At 45.7% G+C, this 26,100-nt stretch overlaps 1 protein-coding gene and 1 non-coding gene across 2 annotated transcripts; both read right to left on the bottom strand.

The window, feature by feature from the left end:
- Positions 1–1,464: 1,464 nt before the first annotated feature.
- On the bottom strand, positions 1,465–1,598 carry LOC123109367 (small nucleolar RNA snoR80). The gene has a single exon (XR_006452601.1). It is a non-coding gene; the product is annotated as a small nucleolar RNA snoR80 (small nucleolar RNA).
- A 21,975-nt stretch (positions 1,599–23,573) lies between these two features.
- Positions 23,574–24,604, bottom strand: LOC123107749 (acyl-coenzyme A thioesterase 13). Its single transcript, XM_044529674.1, has 3 exons — positions 24,317–24,604; positions 24,070–24,213; positions 23,574–23,973 (listed from the first exon to the last, which is right to left on the bottom strand). The coding sequence occupies exons 1-3, from the start codon at positions 24,488–24,490 to the stop codon at positions 23,827–23,829; spliced, it is 465 nt and encodes a 154-aa protein (XP_044385609.1). The 5' UTR covers positions 24,491–24,604; the 3' UTR covers positions 23,574–23,826.
- Between the last annotated feature and the right edge of the window lie 1,496 nt (positions 24,605–26,100).

Raw genomic sequence — 26,100 nt, 5'->3', positions numbered from 1 at the left:
AATTCAGAATGAAAGCAATATCCTCAAACATACAACAACTAGGAAAAGAATATTGAACAGAATAATAAACAAATACACAAGCAGCTAGGGGTTGATCCTAATGCATGAGGGCACGGATAACAGTAGCAACCATGAGTAAATATTAGCAAATATTATATTGGTGGAAAAAAGTAAATACCAGCAATCTCTAAGAAGACTCCAAGAAATTGATGGCTCACAATACAATCATGGTTTTGACAACAAATACTACTAGAATTAAGGTGCATAACATATTCTAAGCAGTGTTAACATCATCACAGTAACAATTAATAGTAGCAGCTAGCAGGACATCAATCAAGCACAACAAAAGTACAACACCACACTTGGGATCTCGGAGCAAGAAAAAGATCATGTTACTTAGGAGCTACCACAAATGATACTGATCAAGGGCAAAAACAAGTTGGTATGATATCATTCATTCATTCGTTCTCATCACGATCATACATTGAATTCATTAAAGGTTACAGATTCATTTTTTGACATAGCATTGGAAAATCACAAGAATAGTATATGAACCAAAGTGTCCAGATAAGTAGATAACACATGGAGGTCATAATCACATAGCAAAGGAAGAGTGGGACAGACCGAGGACTTACCCTCTGGACAAACCAAAGACTTCACGCTTCCTCTTCCTCGGTGGACAAATCAATGACTTCACTTCCTCTTCCTCATGCACCAACAGGAAGACCATCTCAAACACCTTGGTGCCAACAAGAAACTGTACTCACACGGTGAATAGAACAAAAGAACAGAAAGCACACATATATACTGAACAAAAGCAACAGCCAGGAATAGATGACTCAACAGTTCATGTTTGTTAACAAAACAAGTGTGGACATCTCACAGTGAGTTAACTATCTGATGACTTTAGTAAAACACATACTAGCATTTGGTGCTACAAGGGACAATAGGAATCCAACTATCCCAACATCCCAACTTGGTAAATCCATGCTGCTAAAAGGCCAATCCTAATCGGGTTGGAACTGGACCTGGTTTCAAACATGTGAGCTACAACTATCGTAATACCACAGCCGAAAAAAAACCCTACAAATCCATCAAACTACTGTTTGTAGGTCTGGCATTAGTGGTGTCACAATGTACAGTCCACTTACAGTCATTTGGGAGAAAATTAAAGTGATAATTAGACTGCCATTACAATGTGCTGGTAACTTGCAGTCTACTTACAGCTACAATGATATCTTAAGAGTTACAGTCTAAATACACAAAACTTAAGAACATGGGAATAAACAGACCAACCCCCACATTCCAATAATTCAAATACTCAGCAATCAAATGTGTATGCATGTGCATGTAAATGTATTGAGGTTATGCAAAATTATGGTGCATTTAAACTATGAGATCATTTGGTCCACACATTTAGATCATTTAACACAGAGAAAAGAAAAATAAAAGAGGACTGCATATGAATGTATGTGTCGTTTCCAGGATAAGTTGGCACATAGAATGCCACCAATCAGGATATACCACACAACAGAGAATAGCTTGTAGCGTCCGAGACTAATCTCCATGAGGAACACAAATCATCCTCAGGAATTGGTAATGAACGCACATCAATCAAAACAAAGAACAAAAAAACAGATGGAATTTGTGTTGTCCCGGCAAGTGCCATAAACCCGCAACAGCAACAGCAGCAGCTTCTTCCAAGCGACATTTTCCCGGGCCAGGTATCTATCAATGATGTTGACAATAAGGAATAAAATTTCACCCAGTAGCTCAAACTTATAGTGGACCTGCATTGGGTGAGTTCGCCAGGTCAGGTCAGACACACAACTCTGTACTAGATAACTTGATCGGGGTTCCAAGCAGATAATTACCTCGGTCCTTCTGTAGAAGCTGTAAATTTCATCCACATATTCAACAACCGCAAGGGAGTTGCCAAAGTCGCAGCTATCGATGTCATGCATTTCCTCCTCTTTGGTGTCCTCCATGCGGATCTCCTTCAGCTCCTTCATCTCATTGGCCAATTGATGCCTGCCAAAATAGATTCAAATCCTTGAGTTGACAGTTACCTATTTTTCTCAGATTCTTGGTTCAAACAAGGTAAGGTAAAATAATCTGAATAATGCAGAAGATGGAAAATCTACAGATAACCCAATTGAACCTACATTGATATCATTCCATATATAAAAGAGAGCACCCAGTCCAGTTAGATAAGATATACTACTACTTGCCTAAATTTTCTAGAACTATATTAAACCTACATTAATGATATGCCATATAGTACAAGATTTGGTAGGAGTATGTGTTGGAAATATGCCCTAGAGGCAATAATAAATTGATTATTATTATATTTCCTTGTTCATGATAGTCGTTTATTATCCATGCTAGAATTGTATTGATAGGAAACTCAGATACATGTGTGGATACATAGACAACACCATGTCCCTAGTAAGCCTCTAGTTGACTAGCTCGTTGATCAATAGATGGTTACGGTTTCCTAACCATGGACATTGGATGTTGTTGATAACGGGATCACATCATTAGGAGAATGATGTGATGGACAAGACCCAATCCTAAGCATAGCACTAGATCGTGTAGTTCGTATGCTAAAGCTTTTCTAATGTCAAGTATCATTTCCTTAGACCATGAGATTGTGCAACTCCAGGATACCGTAGGAGTGCTTTGGGTGTGCCAAACATCACAAGTAACTGGGTGGCTATAATGGTACACTACGGGTATCTCCAAAAGTGTCTGTTGGGTTGGCACGAATCGAGACTGGGATTTGTCACTCCGTGTAAACGGAGAGGTATCTCTGGGCCCACTCGATAGGACATCATCATAATGTGCACAATGTGATCAAGGAGTTTATCATGGGATGATGTGTTACGAAACGAGTAAAGAGACTTGCCGGTAACGAGATTGAACAAGGTATCGGGATACCGACGATCGAATCTCGGGCAAGTATCGTACCGCTAGACAAAGGGAATTGTATACGGGATTGATTAAGTCCTTGACATCGTGGTTCATCCGATGAGATCATCGTGGAACATGTGGGAGCCAACATGGGTATCCAGATCCTGCTGTTGGTTATTGACCGGAGAGTCATCTCGGTCATGTGTGCATGTCTCCCGAACCCGTAGTGTCTACACACTTAAGGTTCGGTGACGCTAGGGTTATAGAGATATTAGTATGCGGTAACCCGAAAGTTGTTCGGAGTCCCGGATGAGATCCCGGACGTCACAAGGAGTTCCGAAATGGTCCGGAGGTAAAGAATTATATATAGGAAGTGCTATTTCGGCCATCGGGACAAGTTTCGGGGTCACCGGTATTGTACCCGGACCACCGGAAGGGTCCCGGGGGTCCACCGGGTGGGGCCACCTGCCCCGGGGGGGCCACATGGGCTGTACGGGGTGCGCCTTGGCCTATATAGGCCAAGGGAACCAGCCCCTAGAGGCCCATGCGCCAAAGGGACAAGAGGAGGGGAGAGTCCTAAAGGGGGAAGGCACCTCCGAGGTGCCTTGGGGAGGATGGACTCCTCCCCCCCTTGGCCGCACCCTTCCTTGGAGGAAGGGGCAAGGCTGCGCCCTCCCCCTCTCCCTTGGCCCTATATATAGTGGGGGGAAGGGAAGGCAACTATACCCAAGCCCTGGTGCCTCCCTGTCCCTCCCATGACACATCTCCCTCCTCCCGCAGCGCTTGGCGAAGCCCTGTTGGAATCCCGCTACTTCCACCACCACGCCGTCGTGCTGTTGGATCTCCATCAACCTCTCCTCCCCCCTTGATGGATCAAGAAGGAGGAGACGTCGCTGCTCCATACGTGTGTTGAACGCGGAGGTGCCGTCCGTTCGGCGCTAGGATCATCGGTGATTTGGATCACGACGAGTACGACTCCATCAACCCCGTTCTCTTGAACGCTTCCACGCGCGATCTACAAGGGTATGTAGATCCACTCCTCCCTCGTTGCTAGATGACTCCATAGATTGATCTTGGTGACACGTAGGAAAATTTTGAATTATTGCTACGTTCCCCAACAGTGGTATCAGAGCTAGGTCTATGCGTAGTTTCTATGCACGAGTAGAACACAAAGTAGTTGTGGGCGTTGATTTTGTTCAATATGCTTGCCGTTACTAGTCTTATCTTGATTCGGCGGCATCGTGGGATGAAGCGGCCCGGACCGTTCTTACACGTATTCTTATGCGAGACTGGTTCCACCGACTGACATGCACTAGTTGCATAAGGTGGCTAGCGGGTGTCTGTCTCTCCCACTTTAGTCGGATCAGATTCGATGAAAAGGGTCCTTATGAAGGGTAAATAGCAATTGGCATATCACGTTGTGGTCTTTGCGTAGGTAAGAAACGTTCTTGCTAGAAACCCATAGCAGCCACGTAAAACATGCAAACAACAATTAGAGGACGTCTAACTTGTTTTTGCAGGGTATGCTATGTGATGTGATATGGCCAAAGGATGTGATGAATGATATATGTGATGTATGAGATTGATCATGTTCTTGTAATAGGAATCACGACTTGCATGTAAATGAGTATGACAACCGGCAGGAGCCATAGGAGTTGTCTTAATTTATTTATGACCTGCGTGTCAACTTAAATGTCATGTAATTACTTTACTTTATTGCTAACCGTTAGCTATAGTAGTAGAAGTAATAGTTGGCGAGACAACTTCAAGAAGACACGATGATGGAGATCATGATGATGGAGATCATGGTGTCATGCCGGTGACAAGATGATCATGGAGCCCCGAGATGGAGATCAAAGGAGCTATATGATATTGGCCATATCATGTCACTATTATTTGATTGCATGTGATGTTTATCATGTTTTTGCATCTTGTTTACTTAGAATGACGGTAGTAAATAAGATGATCCCTCATAATAATTTCAAGAAAGTGTTCCCCCTAACTGTGCACCATTGCGACAGTTCGTTCGTTTCTAAGCACCACGTGATGATCGGGTGTGATAGATTCCAACGTTCACATACAACGGGTGTAAGACAGATTTACACATGCAAACACTTAGGTTGACTTGATGAGCCTAGCATGTACAGACATGGCCTCGGAACACAGAAGACCGAAAGGTCGAGCATGAGTCGTATAGAAGATACGATCAACATGAAGATGTTCACCGATGTTGACTAGTCCGTCTCACATGATGATCGGACACGGCCTAGTTGACTCGCATCATGTAATCACTTAGATGACTAGAGGGATGTCTATCTGAGTGGGAGTTCATAAGATGAACTTGTTTATCTTGAACATAGTCAAAAGGATTTTGCAAATTATGTCGTAGCTCGCACTTCAGTTCTACTGTTTAGATATGTTCCTAGAGAAAAATTTAGTTGAAAGTTGATAGTAGAAATTATGCGGACTAGGTCCGCAAACTGAGGATTGTCCTCATTGCTTCATAGAAGGCTTATGTCCTTAATGCACCGCTCAGTGTGCTGAACCTCGAACGTTGTCTGTGGATGTAGCGAACATCTGACATACACGTTTTGATGACTACATGATAGTTCAGTGCGTAATGCTAAATGGTTTAGAATTGAGGCACCAAAGATGTTTTTTTTGAAACGTCGCGGAACATATGAGATGTTTCGAGGGCTGAAATTGGGATTTCAGGCTCGTGCCCACGTCAAGAGGTATAAGACCTCCGACGATTTTCTTAGCCTACAAACTAAGGAGAAAAGCTCAATTGTTGAACTTGTGCTCAGATTGTCTGAGTACAACAATCGCTTGAATTGAGTGGGAGTTGATCTTCCAGATGAAATAGTGATAGTTCTCCGAAGTCATTACCACCAAGCTACTAGAGCTTCGTGATGAACTATAATATATCAGGGACATATATGATGATCTTTGAGATATTCGCGATGTTTGACACCACAAAAGTAGAAATCAAGAAGGAGCATCAATTGTTGATGGTTGGTGAAACCACTAGTTTCAAGAAGGGCAAGGGCAAGAAGGGATACTTCATGAAACGGCAATTCAGCTGCTGCTCTAGTGAAGTAACCCAAGGTTGAACCCAAACCCGAGACTAAGTGCTTCTGTAATAAGGGGAACAACCACTGGAGCAGAATTACCCTAGATACTTGGTAGATTAGAAGGCTGGCAAGGTCGATAGAACTATATTGGATATACATTGTGTTGATGTGTACTTTACTAGTACTCCTAGTAGCACCAGGGTATTAGATACCGGTTCGGTTGCTAAGTGTTAGTAACTCGAAACAAAAGGCTACGGAATAAACGGAGACTAGCTAAAGGTGAGCTGACGATACGTGTTGGAAGTGTTTCCAATGTTGATATGATCAAGCATCGCACGCTCCCTCTACCATCGATATTGGTGTTAAACCTAAATAATTGTTATTTGGTGTTTGTGTTGAGCATAGACATGATTGGATTACGTCTATCGCAATACGGTTATTCATTTAAGGAGAATAATGGTTACTCTATTTATTTGAATAATACCTTCAATGGTCTTGCACCTAAAATGAATGGTTTATTGAATCTCGATCGTAGTGATACACATGTTCATGCCAAAAGATAGTAATGATAGTACCACCTACTTGTGGCACTGCCACGTAAGTCATATCGATATAAAACGCATGAAGAAGCTCCATGTTGATGGATCTTTGGGCTCACTCATTTTTGAAAGGATTGAGACATGCGAACCATGTTTTTTGGTGTATATGCATGAAGAAACTCCATGCAAATGGACCATTTGGACTCACTTGATTTTGAATCACTTGAGACATGCAAATCATACCACATGGGCAAGATGACTGAAAGCCTCGTTTTCAGTAAAATGGAACTAGAAAGCAACTTGTTGGAAGTAATACATTTTGATGTGTGCAGTCCAATGAGTGCTGAGGCATGTAGTGGATATCGTTATGTTCTTACTTCACAGATGATTTGAGTAGATGTTGAGTATATTTACTTGATGAATCACGAGTCTGAATTATTGAAAGGTTCAAGTAATTTCAGGATGAAGTTGGAAGATCGTCGTGACAAGAGGATAAAATATCTATGATATGATCATAGAGATGAATATCTGAATTACGAGTTTGGCACAGAATTAAGACATTGTGGAAATTGTTTCACAACTAATACAGCCTGGAACACCATAGTGTGATGGTGTATCCGAACATCATAACTGCACCCTATTGGATATGATGCATACCATGATGTCTCTTATCGAATTGCCACGATAGTTTATGGGTTAGGCATTAAAGACAACCACATTCACTTTAAATAGGGCACCACATAATTCCGATGAGATGACACCGTATGAACTATGGTTTGGAGAAACCTAAGATGTCATTTCTTAGAAGTTTGGGGCTGCAACGGTTATGTGAAAAAGTTTCAGGCTGATAAGCTCGAACCCAAAGCGGATAAATGCATCTTCATAGGACACCCAAAACAGTTGGGTATACCTCCTGTCTCAGATCCGAAAGCAATAAGGGATTGTTTCTAGAATCGGGTCCTCTCTTGAGGAAAAGTTTCTCTCGAAAGAATTGAGTGGGAGGATGGTGGAGACTTGATAAGGTTGTTGAACCGTCTCTTCAACTAGTGTGTGGCAGGGCACAGGAAGTTGTTCCTGTGGCACCTACACCAATTGAAGTGGAAGCTTATGATAGTGATCATGAAACTTCAGATCAAGTCACTACCAAACCTCGTAGGATGACAAGGATGCGTACTACTTCAGAGTGGTACGTAATCCTGTCTTGGAAGTCATGTTGCTAGACAACAATGAACCTACGAGCTATGGAGAAGCGATGGTGGGCCTGAATTCCAAAATGGCTCGAGGCCATATAATCCGAGAGAGGATCCATGTATGAAAACAAAGTGTAGACTTTAGAAGAGCTACTTGATGGTCGTAAGGCTGTTGAGTGCAGATGGGTTTTATAAGGAAGACGGACAATGAAGGTAAATGTCACCATTAAGAAAGCTCGACTTGTCGTTAAGATGTTTTCCGACAAGTTCAAGGAGTTGACTATGATGAAACTTTCTCACACGTAGCGATGCTAAAAGTCTGTTGGAATTATATTAGCGATTACTGCATTATTTATGAAATCTTGCAGATAGGATGTCAAAACAGGTTTTCTTACCAAGTTTTCGTAAGAAAAGTTGTATGTGATACAATAGAAGGTTTTGTAAATCCTGAAAGATGCTAATAAGTATGCAAAGCTCCAGCAATCCTTCTAAGGACTGGAGTAAGCATCTCGGAGTTGGAATGTATGCTTTGATGATGATCAAAGATTTTGGATTTATACAAAGTTTATGAGAAACTTGTATTTTCAAAGAAGTGAGTGGGATCACTATAGAATTTCTGATGAGAATATGTTGTTGACATATTATGGATCAGAAATGATGTAGAATTTCTGGAAAGCATATAGGGTTATTTGGAAAGTGTTTTTCAATGGAAAGCCTGGATTAAGCTACTTGAACATTGAGCATCAAGATCTATAAGGATAGATCAAAACGCTTAATGGTACTTCCAAATGAGCACATACCTTGACATGATCTTGAAGGTGTTCAAGATGGATCAGTCAAAGAAGGAGTTCTTGCCTGAGTTGTAAGGTATGAAGTTAAGACTTAAAGCTCGACCACGGCAGAATGAAGAGAAAGGACGAAGGTCGTCCCCTATGCTTAAGACGTAGGCTTTACAGTATGCTATGCTGTGTACTGCACCTGAAATGTGCCTTGCCATGAGTCTGTCAAGGGGTACAAGAGTGATCCAAGAATGGATCACAAGACAGCGGTCAAAGTTATCCTTAGTAACTAGTGGACTAAGGAATTTTCTCGATTATGGAGGTGGTAAAAGAATTCGTCGTAAAGGGTTACGTCGATGCAAGCTTAACACCTATCCGGATAGCTCTGAGTAGAGATACCGGATACGTATAATGGAGCAACAATTTAGAATAGCTCCAAGTAGAACAGTTATTTGGAATGGCTCCAAATGTAGCGTAGTAGTTGCATCTACGAGATGACATAGAGATTTGTAAAGCGCACACGGATCTGAAAGGTTCAGACCCGTTGACTATAACCTCTCTCACAAGCATAACATGATCAAACCCAGAACTCATCGAGTGTTAATCACATGGTAAATGTGAACTAGATTATTGACTCTAGTAAACTCTTTGGGTGTTAGTCACATGGGGATGTGACCTTGAGTGTTAATCACATATCGATGTGAACTAGATTATTGACTCTAGTGCAAGTGGGAGACTATTTCGGCCATCGGGACAAGTTTCGGGGTCACCGCTATTGTACCGGGACCACCGGAAGGGTCCCGGGGGTCCACCGGGTGGGGCCACCTGCCCCGGGGGGGCACATGGGCTGTAGGGGGTGCGCCTTGGCCTATATGGGCCAAGGGCACCAGCCCCTAGAGGCCCATGCGCCAAAGGGACAAGAGGAGGGGAGAGTCCTAAAGGGGGAAGGCACCTCCGAGGTGCCTTGGGGAGGATGGACTCCTCCCCCCTTGGCCGCACCCTTCCTTGGAGGAAGGGGCAAGGCTGCGCCCTCCCCCTCTCCCTTGGCCCTATATATAGTGGGGGGAAGGGAGGGCAACTATACCCAAGCCCTGGTGCCTCCCTCTCCCTCCCATGACACATCTCCCTCCTCCCGCAGCGCTTGGCGAAGCCCTGTTGGAATCCCGCTACTTCCACCACCACGCCGTCGTGCTGTTGGATCTCCATCAACCTCTCCTCCCCCCTTGCTGGATCAAGAAGGAGGAGACATCGCTGCTCCGTACATGTGTTGAACGCGGAGGTGCCGTCCGTTCGGCGCTAGGATCATCGGTGATTTGGATCACGATGAGTACGACTCCATCAACCCCGTTCTCTTGAACGCTTCCACGCGCGATCTACAAGGGTATGTAGATCCACTCCTCCCTCGTTGCTAGATGACTCCATAGATTGATCTTGGTGACACGTAGGAAAATTTTGAATTATTGCTACGTTGCCCAACAGTATGCTCAAATCTCTGAAGATTTATGCTATGTGCCAATTTGCACCCGAATGTCATGGACTGGAACAATCTATACCACTGTGGATGTTGTTTTCCACTATATATCTCCAACAATAACACTAGTATCAAACTTGAAAAGAAATGCTTGACTAGCTAGCTAGTTTCTGAAAATAGAAGGCATTAAGAGGTATCATCATTCTTTTAATAACTTGCATTGCAACATTCATGATCAATAGCTATGTACAAATGTAAGAAAATCTACACGAACTGCCCTGCTCTCTTAAATATTTTCTTCAAGTGGTTTCTTTACAGCAGGGTATATGTTGCAGTTGACAAAAGAAGATGTATTTGCAGTTGCCTGTCACTCTGGAATGTCGATGTGCTGCCTGACCTTCTCAATGTCAGCCACCAAGTCCCAGGTGGTGTTCTCCTCTAGACAAAGCATGGGGAGTGCTCTTCCAGCGCCTTTCTGCAATCAAACACAAGCAGATTAAGCACCGCGATCTCCTAGGAACACCGGTGAACAGACACACGAGGGGATCAAAACGAAACCAACCTGGTCGAACAGCACGATCATGTAGAACTCCGGATCGAAGAACCCATAGTTGTCGGGTGAAGTGCCATCCCAGGACCCCCGTGGAGGAAGACGACAGGCTGCAGACAGAACAAAGTCGGTATTACTAAAGGAAGAATTGCAGGTGTGCAACTGGTAAATGTCATAAAGCCTTCAGGTGCTAATCATAGTCCCATCTCCCACTCCTTGTTACTTACTACATGAAGTACCCATAGTCGAAGAGAACAATTCACCTGGTGCTAATCATGGTCTGATACTGGGATACGCACAAACTAGTGTCCTCATGTGCACTCTAAATTTAAAAATTATGCCCTAAAAGTAAAAATCTGGGAGGTGCAGAGGAGGAACGGCGCTGTGTTTATTTCTTCTCTGAAGAAAAAAAGAGTGTTGTGCCATCCGATGTGATACACCCTCGGATTACAACTCCATGAACCCTCGCCTGCTCCGACGGCCCTGCTCGAAACCCTAGCCGCGGCCAAAAAAAAATGTAACGGAAAAGCTCCGGGGAGCCGACGCGGCGGCAGGCGAACCCTAGAACGGAATGGGAGGTGGAGAGAGAGGGGGAAGGGAAGGGGAGGGGAACCTTGGCCTCGTAGAGGAGCGGGCCATGGTAGGCGAGCACCTCCTCGCCCTCCGTGAAGGAGACCGCAGAGCCCTTCGCCTTGTCCTTCCCTCCGCCGCCGCCGCCGCTCGTGGTCGTGGTCGTGTTGGAGCTGCCCACATGGCACCCGTGCCGGCACACACGCCAAGGGATGGGGGGAGGAAGGCGTGGTCGTGGGAGGGAGGGAGGAAGGCACTAGATCGAATCGAGGCACGCCCGCACGCCGGATCAAGACTAGTGGATATGAGGGATGAAGGCGAGGGGAGGAGGATGGCGGAGATGAGGTCGGCGGTGGGTGGGGGCGGCGGTGGTGGGTGGGGATGGCGGCGAGGGAGAGGAAGGCGCGGTAGCCTCGATCGGATCTGGAGAAGGAAAGGGTGGGTGGGTAGGTGGGTTAGGGTTTTGGTCTTTCAGGACAATATCCACCGTTGGATGGGCGCGTGATGGATGGCTCAGATCATGTCCAACTTGGTGATCCGCGTGGATGTGGTTCCTCGCTTCTCATTGGTTGGCTGGCTCGCGCTCAAGTATCCAAAATTTGGACCCAAATCTTTGATTTTTTTAAATGCCTACAAATCGGTGTTGCAAAATTTAACCACACCATTTTCCAAAAGGCGGCTGTTAGGCGCCGGTCAATCAGTCTAAATTTGGGTCGCCTGGCGCCCCTACGATGTTTTCGTATGTAACCATTTGATTCACCCCCGAAATTATATTTTCTTTCCTATCTTGCTCATTCTTATTAGATAGAACACATCATTGACCCTCCCGTTGTTGCGCCGTCGCGCACAAGCGCAGTCTGGCGCCTCACAGTCGGCATCACCCCGACGTTCTCTAGTTGTAGCATTCGCCAGTTCTAGCACCTCCCTGAGGCTGCTCACCGCCGGGATGAAGCATCCTGAATCAACAGTTCTAGCAATCCATATTGTCGGTTCCAGCAAATTACTTCACCACTTCCAGAGCCTCCCCCGCAAATTGCTCACTACCAAGGATGCAACATGCCAAATTCATTTTCCATTTTTCGAGTGGCCAAAATAAGTTTTTTGTGAGAATGACCTACCATATATTTGTTGTAAAATTGCACCAAATAAGTTTTCTAAAATACTAGGCCATGTTTAATGCACAATTGACCAAATGGTTGGGTGTCAAAAGCCTTGATCCAGCTCTGGTGAAAAAGACAAATTTTCGCCGATTCAGCAGGAAGCGGGTCAAATTTGAACTGTAGCTGCCTCATAGTTTGCTATTCACTTTTTCCAAAAATCATTTCTAGGTACATAAATATCTATTTAATCAGAGACATCAAAAGGTTTCCAAGATTCAACAACTAGCTAGGAACGGTCAAGCCCGCCGTTTCGACTGCATTTTGAAACGGGCATAAAAAATTAAAAAAAATCAAAAAATTAGAAAACCTTCGCATTGTGTCATCATATGTGATCAAGTTATCGATAAAAATAATAAACTTGTAATACGACAATTTGTTTAAAAAAGTTTTCTCTGAAATGAGCTATAAGTGTGAAGATTCATGGCTTTCAAGCCAAATGATCAATCTTATGGCCACATTCATGGCATAGTTTGTTAAAATGATCTCATATTGTGCAAAAAGGGTGCATATTGGAATGACAAACAATGTTGCCTAAGGAAATTTTCATTTTCTTTGGACGAAAAAGTCATTTTCCATTTTTCGAGTGCCCAAAATGAGGTTTTTTGTGAATAACCTACCAAATAATTGTTGCAAAAATGGACCAAATTGATTTTATAAAATACTAGGACATGTTTAATGCACAATTGACACAATGGTTGGGTGTAAAAAGCCTTGATTCACCTCTGGTGAAAAAGACAAATTTCCGCCGATTCAGCTGGAAGCGGGTCAAATTTGAACTCTAGCTGCCTCGTAGTTTGCTCTTTATTTTTTCCGAAAATCATTTCTAGGTACATAAGTATCTATTTAATCATATAAACACCAAAAAAATTCCAAGATTCAAACACTAGCTAGGAACGGTCAAGCCCGCCGTTTTGACCGCATTTTGAAACGGGCATAAAAAATTCAAAAAAATCAAAAAATTGGAAAACCTTCGCATTGCGTCATTACATGTGACCAAGTTAGCAGGAAAAATAATAAACTTGTAATACGGCAATTATTTTAAAAAATTGTTCTCGGAAACAAGCTATCTAGTGTGAAGATTCATGGCTTTCAAGCCAAGTGATCAATCTTATGGCTACATTCATGGCATAGTTTGTTCAAATGATCTCATATTGTGCACAATGGTGCATCTTGGAATTCTAAACAATGTTGCCTAAGGGAGTTTTCATTTTCTTTGCACGGAAAATACATTTTCCATTTTTCGAGTGCCCGAAATGAGTTTTTTGTGAAGGACCTACCATATATTTGTTGCAAAATTGGACCAAATCGATTTTCTAAAATACTAGGACATATTTAATGCACAATTGACAAAATGGTTGGGCGTAAAAAGTTTTGATCCTCCTCTCGTGAAAAAGACAAATTTCCGTTGATTCAGAAGGAAGCGGGTCAAATTTGAAATGCAGCTGCCTCATAGTTTGCTATTTATTTTTTCCAAAAATCATTTCTAGTTACATAAGTACGTATTTAATCAGACAAACGCCAAAAAAATCCCAAGATTCAACCACTAGCTAGGAACGGTCATTCTCGCCGTTTTGACCGCATTTTGAAACGGTCATAAAAAATTCAAAAAAAATCAAAAAATTGGGAAACCTTCGCATTGTGTCATTATTTGTGGCCAAGTTCCCAAGAAAAATAACAAACTTGTAATATGGCAATTATTTTAAAAAAGTGTTCCCAGAAACGAGCTATCACGTGTAGAGATCAATGGCTTTCAAGCCTAATGATCAATCTTATGGCCACATTCATGTCATAGTTTGTTCAAATGATCTCATATTATGCACAAGGGTGCATATTGGAATGGCAAACAATGTTGCCTAAGGAAGGTTTCATTTTCGTTGGACGAAAAAACCATTTTCCATTTTTCGAGTGCCCGAAAGGAGGTTTTTTTGTGAAGGAACTACCAAATAATTGTTGCAAAATTGGACCAAATCATTTTTATAAAATACTAGGCCATATTTAATGCACAATTGACAAAATGGTTGGGTGTAAAATTTTTTGATCCACCTCTCGTGAAAAAGACAAATTTCTGCCAATTTAGTTGGAAGCGGGTCAAATTTGAACTGCGGTTGCCTCATAGTTTGCTCTTTATTTTTTTACAAAAATCATTTCTAGTTACATAAGGACCTATTTAATCATAAATACATGGTTTGGTGGTGATACGTCGAGGTTTGGGCGGTGGCCGAGGGCCCCAACTCTAGAGCGCGTAAACTCGCATGCCCGTCGCGTGGTCACCGCGTGACCGTAATGTTGCCATGTGTTCTAGGCGGCCTAGGCATGTCTAGTGGGTTGGGCACTCTCCAGGTTGGTGCTAGGAAGAAAATTACAACATAAGATTCTCACGAGGAGACCGATCGATGCTCAAACATGAATTAGCAGCCAAGTGTTTGATTAGCGGTACGGGAAATGCACATGGCCAATGGGCGTGAGTTTTGGCTGAGGATGATCATCTACTAAGGAGAATGGCTTCACAAATTTTTAGCTCAAAAGGAGGATCCTAGGTGGTACTTGCTTTGCAAAGTACCACGCTGGACAAAAAAAGAATGTTGAAGCTAGGCTCAAAATAATGAATGGAGTGAGCTGAAATTTTGTGGAGGACGGTTATTTGGGCATAGGAAAGCATTGTAGAAAATTGATACCATTTGGACATGCCAAAGTAGTACTTCCTTCACAATGCTCTTCTATGGACAAAAACTTGGGAAAACTAGTGAGAGAGATTGGATGAATGAAATGAGCTCAAAATTGGTGTAGGTAAGTTACTTTGGTATGGTCATGCGCTGGTAAATTTTCAGATCATTTGGGTAAGCCTAGCTAGTACTTACTTCACAAAGCTTCTCTCGAGGTAGAAACTTTGGAAATTTCCCGAGAAAGATTTACTAGGAAAATTGAGCTGAATATTATCATGTGGCAATGATTTGGGTATGGAAGAGTGCCCGAAAAGTTTGAGGGTAATAGGAGGGGTCTATATAACACTTGCTTTGCAACGTGCCAATTTGGCCATAAAATATAAATTGAACCTGGGCTCACATAGATGATTTGACTGAGCTGCAATTTGGAGGAGGGTGATAATTTGGGCATATGAAGGAACTTTATAAATTTCATGTCATTTGGAGATATAAAAAAGGTACTTCCTTCACAATGCTTCTAGGTGGAAAAAACTTTGGAAATTTGCCGAGGAAGATTTGCTAGGCAAATGGAGCTGAATTTTGTCATGCGGTAATGATTTGGACAGGAAAGAATGCCCAAAAATTCCGAGGGCAATCAAGAATATATAAATAGCACTTCCTTCATAAAGTGTTGTTGTGAACAGAATAGGAAAATGAATATTGTTGAATTAGTTTTGAACTAGGCAAGGAAGGATTTTTACATATTTGATGAAGATATGCCCCAAAGAATTTATGATATTTTTTTGGGAATTTTGGGAATTATAGAAATATAGGTTGCTTCATAACCTAGGGCAAAAACTGCCACATGGACATGACACATAGGCAAAACTGATGAGATGGCGCCTAGTCATCACAACCCACCACAATCTACAAGGCTATGACCATCTATATTGGTCATTAACAACTAGAAATAAGGCAGCGCACTAGCACTGTTTGCTTTGTGACCATTTCGTGTAAGGAAATTACGACCTTTCTGACCAAAATGGTCGCAATGGTTTAGGGTTTGGAGCCCCCTGAACAGTTTTGACCAATTGGTCTAAAATGGTCATAAATTTATGACCAATTCTTCGAGGGTCACTGACAGAAGGTCATAAGTTGACATATTTCTTGTAGTGCCTGAGCATGCAACTGCAAGTGTCACCCCCCGACTGCAACTGCATGTCTTTTCACATCAGGTGTCTGCGACGCATGTCGTCGAAGTCGAGATCCACGGGCACACCGGTGCAACTCCAGCCTACTCGCGCCCTGAAGAGCATGTAATCTACCTACCCGCCCCAGTAAATCAATCCCCGCAGTTGTGTCTGCGCGCCAAAATTCAGCACCCCTACCTCAATTTTCTCTCTAGGGTTCACCTATGTTTGACAAAATTACCATTCATAAAGATATCCCAGCGCAAGAGAGTAGCCCCAAAGTCAAAGTAGCGACTAAGGTGCCGATGATTTTTTTTGTTCTGCCTGCGTTGTGTTTTTGCTCCGAAATGGAGGATTCCCTTTTTTCTTGGGGCAGTTGTCAATGTGTCTAATAAGTAATGAAGTGGATGAAAAATTTCAAAGTAGCTTGTGATCACATTTTGAAGTAGCCCCGTCAGGTTCCGAGCACCTCTATTTTTGTTATAACTGATGAACGGAGCTGGTTGTTTTCACTAATTGTACCCGACTCTAACAAAAGTGCGCACACACACAGACCAAGCTGGCTTATGCATGCAAACAAGACAAACAAACAAACAGGGAAAGGAAGGAATTCCCGCCATTTAGGTACAGATGGCGTTTTTAGCTGCCTCTTTCTGGGTTGTAGTTTTTTTAGCAAAAAAGACAAACAAACAAACAGCCCAAACCAATAAAAAAGACAAAGAAAAGCCCAGAACTGAAGCCCATAATGGGGGAAATTAGAACCCACTAGCCAGGGTGGCAAAACGGGACAAATCATCTCTAGGTGACATCATTCGACTTAGACTTCACGAAGTCTAAGTCGACTGATTCCTAGACACACCCTATATAGAAATACAATGATCAACTTGAAATACAAGATAAAGCAGGACCAAATCCTAGTCTATCTCATCTTTTCTATTAATCAATATACTTAACATAGTCTCCTCAATGCACCTGCAGCAAGCTATCATCATTGTGAATCTAGACTGCCTCCCGTAGCTTCACCTTGTCAACTTTTCCCAATGCATTTATTGGGAGGGCGTCGACGACCACCACTTTCATAGGAACCACGACGCACGGCAATGCTCTCGCGGCAGAATGCGATGATTTCATTCTCGTAGACTCCGGCAGCCTTGTTGCTAGCCATCGGAGCTTGGACGGTTTCTCGCCTCACTGCGGGTGAGGCATGCAACCATCACTGCGTTGGCCACAGCTGGGTACCGTTCAACCCCAGTGTGGGCTTTGGCACTATCTTGTATCCTTCGGCCATATACTTTGCTTTCTGCTTTATCTATAAAGTGATGCGACAGCCTATTTCGAGAGGTGCACAACACTGAACCGACAAACAGAGAACGATAGTATTCCAATCGATCCTTTTTCCGGACAGCTCGTTCGAGGTAACTTTAGGTAATTTCCATGCAGCCAAAAGCATGCTTCTTAGCAAAAGGCAACCATTTGGTTTCATATTATGGAGAGAAAAATCAGGTTCGCAACACAACCCTTATGGACATATATGCTCCCTGGGTGCTTGACAATAGTACCTCAAGTATGAGCCTGTAAAATTATATACTCATTGTAGGCATTTATATCACCACACAAGGATGGAAAATATCCAGAGTAATACAGCTTCAAACTAGTACCGCCTTAATGTATAAGGTAGTTTTTTTTTAGAACGAAGGCTCAAGAAGAGCCCGGCTTTGAATTAACAAAGCCATCAACCGGCCAGGATTACATGACTGCCACTTACAACAAGAAAACAAAGAGCGGAAAAGAAGATACATTGTGCTCGGTAGAACAACTCGAAGGCATAGAACAATGTCATCAAACGCCGCTATGCCGAAACCAGCTAACCTACTAAGGCTATGGGAGGAAAGCACCACCGTGCATGTTTTGTGTCACTGACTGTCACCAGAGGGAAAACAGGGGCAACACATGACCCGACTCCGCCTCCGCAAAGGGCCCCTACCCTTTCACACGGGCTCGACGGATGCCGCACCGGCGGCCTGCAGAGTGGTTCACCCTAGAACCCAGGTCAGAATTCCCATGCAGCCAAAGGAGGCACCAGGAACACACCCACACGAAACGGGGAGCCGAACACCCAGTCACCATTGCCGGCAGCAGCAAGGCAGAGCACCGAACGCGAGTTGTCGAAACGAAGGCGCTGAAAACCCCCGGAGAAGGCCAAGAGTATGCAACACCACGCATCGGTCAAGGATAGGAGTCTCCATAGCCCATGGCACGAGAGAGGGACCCCGATCCCCTCGCACCAGCGGTTGAAGCCCTCCATGGACCCGAGCAAGTTGCCGAAGATGAAGATCAGACCAATACAATCCGTCGTCGAACCACCACCAACTCCACCACCACTTGAGCACTTCCCTGACGACGCCTTCAGGAAGGATCACGCCACCAAGGTGCCGTCATCGCCATGAAACGAGGAACTGAGGCTTTCACCTGAGCTGCTGGGTGGGGTGGGAGGTGCAGGAAGCCCACCGAAGCCTTCAGCAAGGAAAACGACGCCCAAAGGCGACATCTTCAGTGTGGCCGCCGCGCCGGCCAGGGGTTTCCCCCGGATCCGCACCCAACCACCAGATACGCACACCCACCATCTAGAAAATGGTGACGGAACCACCAGGAACAGGGCGGCGCGGATCGGAGCAGATCGAGGTTGTGGACGCCGATTCTCCAAGGTTCAGCCGGCCTACGGGAAGCTGTTGCAGCTGCCGACGCCCGCCGCCTCCACGCCGCCCGCGCGGCCGTGAAGGCGGCCCACCTGCACCCTGCGACGCCGCCCGCCGCACAGGCCACGCCGCTGGCCGCCGCCTCGGATGCTGAGGCTCTCCACGAAGGGTGGATCCACCGAGGTCCCCGCCGCCACCTTCATGGGTGCCGAGCGGCCGCGCCGCTGGCCACCTCTGGCGGCGGCAGACGGAGGGAGGGAGACGGGGGGACTAGGTGGCGGCGGCTAGGGTTGGCCCCCGAGTCGCCTCGGAGGAGACGACGCGGGGGAGGGGGGGGAGGGAGACGAGGGAACGACCGAAAGATCTGATGTATATGGTAGTAGTGCGATTGATATGATAACACTGTGATGCAGTCATTGTTATTATTTTGTAGCATGGCATGTCATAGGTAGCCTGCTAGTCTTGAAAGAAAAAAATAATACCAAAATACTAAAAGCTTGCTGCTTTTATGGAGTAATGTAAAAAAATGAAATCATTGTCGTGTCTCCAGTTCAGTAAAACTTTCATAAAATGAATGACCCAATATGAATAACAGATTCATACCAGAATTAATATACAAATGTGGTGCAGCTCGTACCGCTCAGTTTTAGCCCAATTTGTGTTGATTTTCTGACATCTTTTTTGAGGGTTCCCGCCAGCTATCAGAGCAACTCTAGCAGACCCCGCAAAACACGCAGACCCATAAAATTCTGGCGAGTATGCGGGCTTAGCCTAATTTTTTGGCCAGAACAGAGCCCGCATACTCGTCCGACCCATAAAAAAAATTTGCCGCGGCCCACAAACCGCACGCCCCGACCGCTATATCTACGGTTCTGCGGCTCGTTTGCGGGTCGAAACCCTATCCCCCGCCGCCGCCGAGCCACGAGATTCACCACCCCCTTCTTCACATTTCTCGCTGCCGGCGACCACCTCCCCCGCCTCCAGCTGCCATATGGGGCCGCATGTGGAGCTTCGGATGCGGCTCCGGCAGCAGATCCGGCGGCGGAAGCGAGCCCGAGCGCGAGCGGCGCGTCCGGTCGGACGGCACGAGGAAGCGTGGGGCCTGAAAGTGAACCAACCGCGGCATGTCGCCGCCGGCGAGCTTCCGCGTCCGCGAGATGGAGGAGTACGACCGCCGGCGCGCGTCCTTCTCTTCCACGGTGAGATCTTCGTATGCTGGGAGCTCCTCCTCTTCCGGCACGGGTCTTCTCCCCGTGAAGAGGGAGTGGTTGGAGGAGCCGGACGACTTCGAGTTCGTCCCCGTCAAGGAGGAGCCCGAGGAGCCCGCTCCGCTCGTCCGCCGTGGAGTCATCGGGCCGGAAGACTTCGTCTTCGATGTCGACGCGGTTGCGGCCGCCATTGCCGACCGGAGCATGCGCGAGGAGGCGGAGCGCCGGCGCCACGCGGAGGACCTCGAAGACCTCCAATGGCGGCAGGCGGTCGCCGCCAAACTCGCAGTCAAGGAGAAGGACGAGGAGTGGTGCCGCATCCGCGAGGAGCAGAGGATGAAGTACATCGACCTCTGCAGCTCTGGCGAGGAGGATTGAGCGTCCTTCTCCTCCACGAAGTCGTCCGTGGCCGCGACCTCGCCGCTGTCATATCCCCACCCCTCTAGTACTAGTATTAATGTAGTATGTAGTATGAATTATGTTTGTAGTCTTTGATCATGTAGAATCTATGTAGTATGTGATGAACTACTCGCGTCAACAAGGTGCAATTTCTCTTACGAAACTGTTTTTTTCCTTCAAATTATGCAGTTTTAGATACGGTTTCTGTTCGGCCGCGCTTGTTTTCGACCCGCAAACGAGATCTTCGTGAAACTGCAAACGCGTTTTACGGGTCGAGTTTTTGCGGGGTCTGCTACAGTCGCTTTCATGTGAACTCTATTGTATTGTTCTTTAATGTTATTATGGTGTCTTGTTGGTACCATGAGAAAGAAAGGCGGGTCCCCATGTGCCCAATTTTGTTGTCTATTCAATGGGCTGCTGTCGATTATCTGTCAAATCAAGCTGACTACTTTCTTGTTGGTACTACGTATCCATTATTGTTTGATGGTATATCAAAAAATGTACAAGCACCACTATTTAGATACAGCTCCCAGATTCACCAATACAGGTATCATGTTATTTGGAAACAACAACCAGATTCTTTTAATAGTGCAACTACTTTAAAAAATATATATAAACATTAATTACTATAAAAATTAGGTGAATATATAATTTTCCTGGTTTTGTTGTTGAAGTACTGGTGGCACTTGGCAGTATATATGTCTATAAAGGGTTGTGTTGTGAGCCAGATTTTTCTCTCCAAAGAGAGACAGAAATCTGGCTCTCTTCAATTACCCGCAAAAAAAGTTTTTTCTCTCCAAAATAATTGAAACGAAGTGTTTGCTTTTACAAAGCTTATTGCCCGAAGCTTGCCTTTGGCTGCAAGGAACTACCAAACGTTGCCTGGAACGAGCTGGAGACCGGCTGATTGGAATACTATTGTTGTCTCCGTTGTCGGCTCGGTACTGTGCGCCTGGGAATTGACTAACACCTGTAAATTTTTAGGCGCCTCAAGAATAGTAAACACATGTATAGTATATATTAAATTAAAGAAGATTAATGTGCAGTAGTATTTTTTTGACATCATGTCTTGTTTTTTCTGGAAAGCAATTTTTTTTTTAGAACGAAGGCTCGCGATGAGCCCGGTTTTGAATTAACAAAGCCATCAACCGGCCAGGAATTACAACACAGGAACAAGCACAACGGCCGAACGATACAAGGGAGCACCCTAGGAAGCTTACAACTCAACGCCGAATACTAGCTCAAAACAAAAAGAGAAGCACAAGCTAGTACACGCCGCCGACCGCAGCAAACAAGAACCGAGAATTGCGAGCAGCATGAGCACAACGAGGACCTGCAGAAACAGAGTGGAGTTGTGGACATGATCGAGTCCAAGGTTGGAGGAAATCAAGCATCTTCCTTTGCTCTCGTCGTAGAGGGACCCTTCCCTCTCGCCTTGGATCGAAAGGCGCCGCCGACGGACATGAGAGACGCTCACCCTAGAGCAGGAGAGATGCCGTCCTCGAGTCCTGGAACAGTCACAGAGCACATCCTCCTAGGACATGAGCACACCTCATCTGACACACCGAAGCAACCTAGAACACCTGAAAAACAGCGGGAAAGCCACCGGGAGGAGCCACTGAAGGACGAGCAGCAAGGATATCAGGAGAGGCCGCAGAACGACGAGGAGCAGGAGTCGTCGGCCGCTGAAGAGAAACACCGGGCGTCCACGGCCAGGGATGTGCTGCTACTGCCGGGAAGAGGAACCCTATCCCCTACCGTCGGATCGCAGACGCCGTACCGCCGGAGCTGAGCTAGACACGCCACCGCAAAGGAGCACCGCACTTGAGGGGAGCGGGGACAGACTTCCCTGCGAGCCAGATCAACCACTGCCACCTGATAACCAGGGCCGCCCAAAAACTCCACCTTTGTCGCCCCTCACCCGAACGCACACTCCCCAGGCGGCGCCTCCAAGGAGGGCACGACGCGCAGCGCACGGTCACCGCCCAATCCAAGAAGGATTTTGGGCTTTCACCCGGGAGGGGAGCGGGGGTGGATAGGGTTGGGATCTCAGCTGCACCTCCAAGGAGGAAGGGCGGCGCCCAAGGGCGTCGCTGCTGCCGGGCCGGACCAGTCGACCAGTGGTTTCCCACGGTCCCAAAACCGCACCACCAGGCACCCATTTACACCAATCCGGCGACCGAAGCTGCTGGAACCGGCGAGGATGAGGGAGCTGAAGGGGAGGGGAGTCGAACCTCAGATCTGACGAGGAGGGGGATCTCCACGCCGGCTCATACCGGCTCATACTTAAGAACGCTTAAAAAAGGATTTGAACAGAGGGAAATTAAAAGCCACCCTGCCTTATTTTCATGTAGGAGAAACCGACTTTGAATCCAGGCCGGCGACATGAAACCTTTTTGCTGTCTATCGCTGTGCCAAGGCCGAGTTCTCACTTATAAGGACCCTTAAGGTCTTAAGGACCTCGAGGTTCTTGTTTTGCTTTAAGTGTAAGTGTTCTCAACAGACAACATTAAGACACACATTCATGCTAAGGTAAATCAAGTTTTCATATGGATGAGTAGGTCAGCATGCCATATACTAGTACTGTTTTTACACATCACTCCATTTAATTACAGAAATTGTATAGCGCGTATACCAGGAAAACAGTTTTCCACGCGACGCGCTGCTCACCGCCTGGCCAGATTCCATGCTGAGGTGGATCACAACGGCACCTGATGGTCGAGGATTTTTTTTTTGAACATCAATACAGACGCAAGCGCTCATATATATGCGCAGACACTCACCCCTATGAACGCGCGCACACACACCCTACCTCTATGAGCACCTCCAAAAGACTCAGCCGTCATATCATCTTGAACTTTACAAAGTCACCTTAGGCACCTCGTCGTCGACGGGAACGTCTCCTCCCACTGAATGCGCATTGCCGGAAATCCTAAAATAAATCCAGAAATAAATGCAACCACGAGGATTTGAATCCTGATGGGCTGGGGATACCACAGTCTCTCTAACCATTCAACCATATATTGGTTCGCTGATGGTCAAGGATTGGTCATGCGCACTTGAGAGGATTTGTGCTACATATTTTTCACTCTTTTTAGAATTTATCCTATTTCAAAGCGTTACATTGGCGTTCTTTTTCTCGTTCCAAAATGTGTCTTAATGTTTCACCGTGTCATCGTGCATCAGCGAAGCTGATCCAAAATAAGTCCATTCTTTTTTATTAATACGTAACGAAACATGATGATACATGTCGAGAAAAAAGCCAAATGAAACATTTTGAAACGAGATAAATTTTGACAACAACCGGCACAATTATCACAGCAATGACGAGCGATGAATCCATGCATGGAATATCCCGTGCTCGGACTCTCATCAACATAGTTGGCTAGCAAAGACAACCGTTTTACGCGTCTACACTGTGGCCCTTCCATGATAGGAAGGACCCTCACAGTTTACTGGAGACGTTGGCGAGATACTTGGTGTGGCGGCCGTGCGCGAGCACCTGGCCGGTGTCCTTCCTCCTCACCTCCACGGTCACGCACCCCGTCTTGTCGCCAATGCCGAGCACCCGAGCCTCGATCTCGATCTCCTCCTACATGGATGCAGCATGCCTCCGTTTGTTAGTCCCAAGTCCCAACTCACAAGAAGGATTATATAGTACGCGGGAAGACATATACTCGTATAGTACGTTTGCACGGGCGGCGCCCAGGTAGGAGACGGTGATATCCAGTGAGACCCCCGTCACCGGCGAGCCGCCGGCGAAGAACACAGCAGACCCCACCAGGTCCACCAGCGACGCCACCGCGCCTCCATGCATGCGGTTGCTGGCGCTCTTCGGTTGCGCGGGACATGCGCACACAGGCATACACGATTTTCAGTTCAAAGCTCCTACATACACTACTCCCGCGAGCACGGCCCTGGCTAGGACTACGTACCGACGTGAGGCGAGGAGGGACCATGAAGGAGCAGAGGAGGCGGCCGGGTTCGATGGTCTCCACGCGGAGGCCGGCTACGGTGAAGGCGTCGTACAGCCGGTGGCCCAAGGAACGGTTGTGCCACCTCTCCATGGCTTCGTCAACATCCTTGCTGCCGCCTTCGAGCTTCGCCATCTGCAGGCCCTCTCGGTCTTTCCTGGTCTACCCTGCATATATAAGAGGCCTTTAAGTGCTCCGTCTCCATTGGCAATTTTCACAATAGGGACACCGTAATAGGAAAAATGCCAGTAGAGGCCGAGCGTCAGGAACGGTTGTGCCACCTCTCCATGGCTTCGTCGACAACCTTGCTCTTCCTGCCGCCTTCGAGCTTCGCCATCTGCAGGCTCTCTCGGTCTATCCTCGTATACCATGCATATATACGTGGATATAAAAACCAAAGCTATGCCAAGGCGACAAAAAAGAAAATAAATCCAAAGCGATTATCCCCAATCAACAGACTACAACGAAGAGTTTTTTCAACAACAACACCTTTAAAAACAAGGTGGTGCTCAAGCGCTGTCTTCACCTGAGGAACCAGTCCGTACAAAGTAATAACGTAAAAACATCTCCATTTCTAAGAAAAACAAATTCAGATCAGACCAAGGCTTTCACCTCGAAGATCGAGACCGGGTGTTCAAGTAACACCATCATCGAAGTCACTCAAATTTTGTTGTCAACACATTTACGTGATCCCAACAGCTACATGCGATCTCCGGCACCGCCGCTGCACAATCCCTCTACCTCAAGTCATCATCCATAGTTTGCATTTGGCTGCTGAAGTCAACCATCGAATCTGCAGAGACAACCCTCAAAAAGACTCTTCGGTGGCCACTGCAATCCGCATCGAGGCCGCCGCAACAGGCCGGAATGGTCACCACAAAGACCAACACCGCTAGTGGAGCACACCAGCACTGACTACAACCTCACCGGAGAGAGCCCTGCCAAGTCCAATGGCCAAGGGGCTTACATGGCCGTAACTGGAGCATGAAAGGCAAATCCCTCACCAATGCACCCCCACACAGAGCGCAACCGGACCTAGATCAGGAGTGCACGACCGCTAGATCGGTGCCAACATTTGTAGCTTCAAAATAACGTTATATAGCTTCAAAATATTACCGCCTTAATATTTAAGGTAGTAGTGCAACATTTATAAAAGATACATGTTAAACAATAATTACTATAAGAAGAAGTCGTGCATGTGAGGATGTAAGCAGAGAGATGCTATACGTACGACAAAAATCCATACGATTTTTGTACGATCAGACTCATCTGGTGGTGTGGGCCCAAACCTCGGGAAACGTGACTGTGTCTTGTCGTATGAAATCGTACGAAAAGTGAAAAATTGACACGAAAACATGTTGGTCTTATTAATATATGCTCTCTCTGTTCCATATTAATTGTCCCTCAAATAGAGGTATCTAACACAGAAATATGTCTAGATACATCCGGTTGAGCGACAATTAATATGAGACAAAGTGAGTACATCCTAATAAATAACATGCTACATCAAGAAATCATTATCTTAAAATATTATATGGCTAGAGAGGTGGTATAGTCAGGTAAGTAATGATGTAAATATTGTAGCAAAATATGATGTAGAGGCAAGTGCAAACCGCATGATGATCGACAAGTGCACACGGCATGCATGATGCAGAGCAAGTGTAGCAAACACTAATCAGCCAATCTTGGACTTCCTTTCCCCACGAATTGATGGACGACATGAACATGCAGCAAGCCAAGATAAC

This window comes from Triticum aestivum, chromosome 5A (assembly GCF_018294505.1).
Source record: "Triticum aestivum cultivar Chinese Spring chromosome 5A, IWGSC CS RefSeq v2.1, whole genome shotgun sequence".
In the NCBI taxonomy this organism is placed as follows: Eukaryota; Viridiplantae; Streptophyta; class Magnoliopsida; order Poales; family Poaceae; genus Triticum; species Triticum aestivum.
The sequence above is the reverse complement of the archived record's forward strand: the minus strand, read 5'-3'. Positions and strand labels throughout refer to the sequence as shown.

Coding starts and splice junctions, on each gene's coding strand:
- LOC123107749 (XM_044529674.1), bottom strand. CDS start 24,490: ATGGCGAAGCTCGAAGGCGGCAGCAAGGATGTTGACGAAGCCATGGAG. Junction 24,214..24,316: donor TCCCTCCTCGCCTCACGTCG/GTACGTAGTCCT, acceptor GCGCAACCGAAG/AGCGCCAGCAACCGCATGCA. Junction 23,974..24,069: donor TGGGCGCCGCCCGTGCAAAC/GTACTATACGAG, acceptor GCATCCATGTAG/GAGGAGATCGAGATCGAGGC.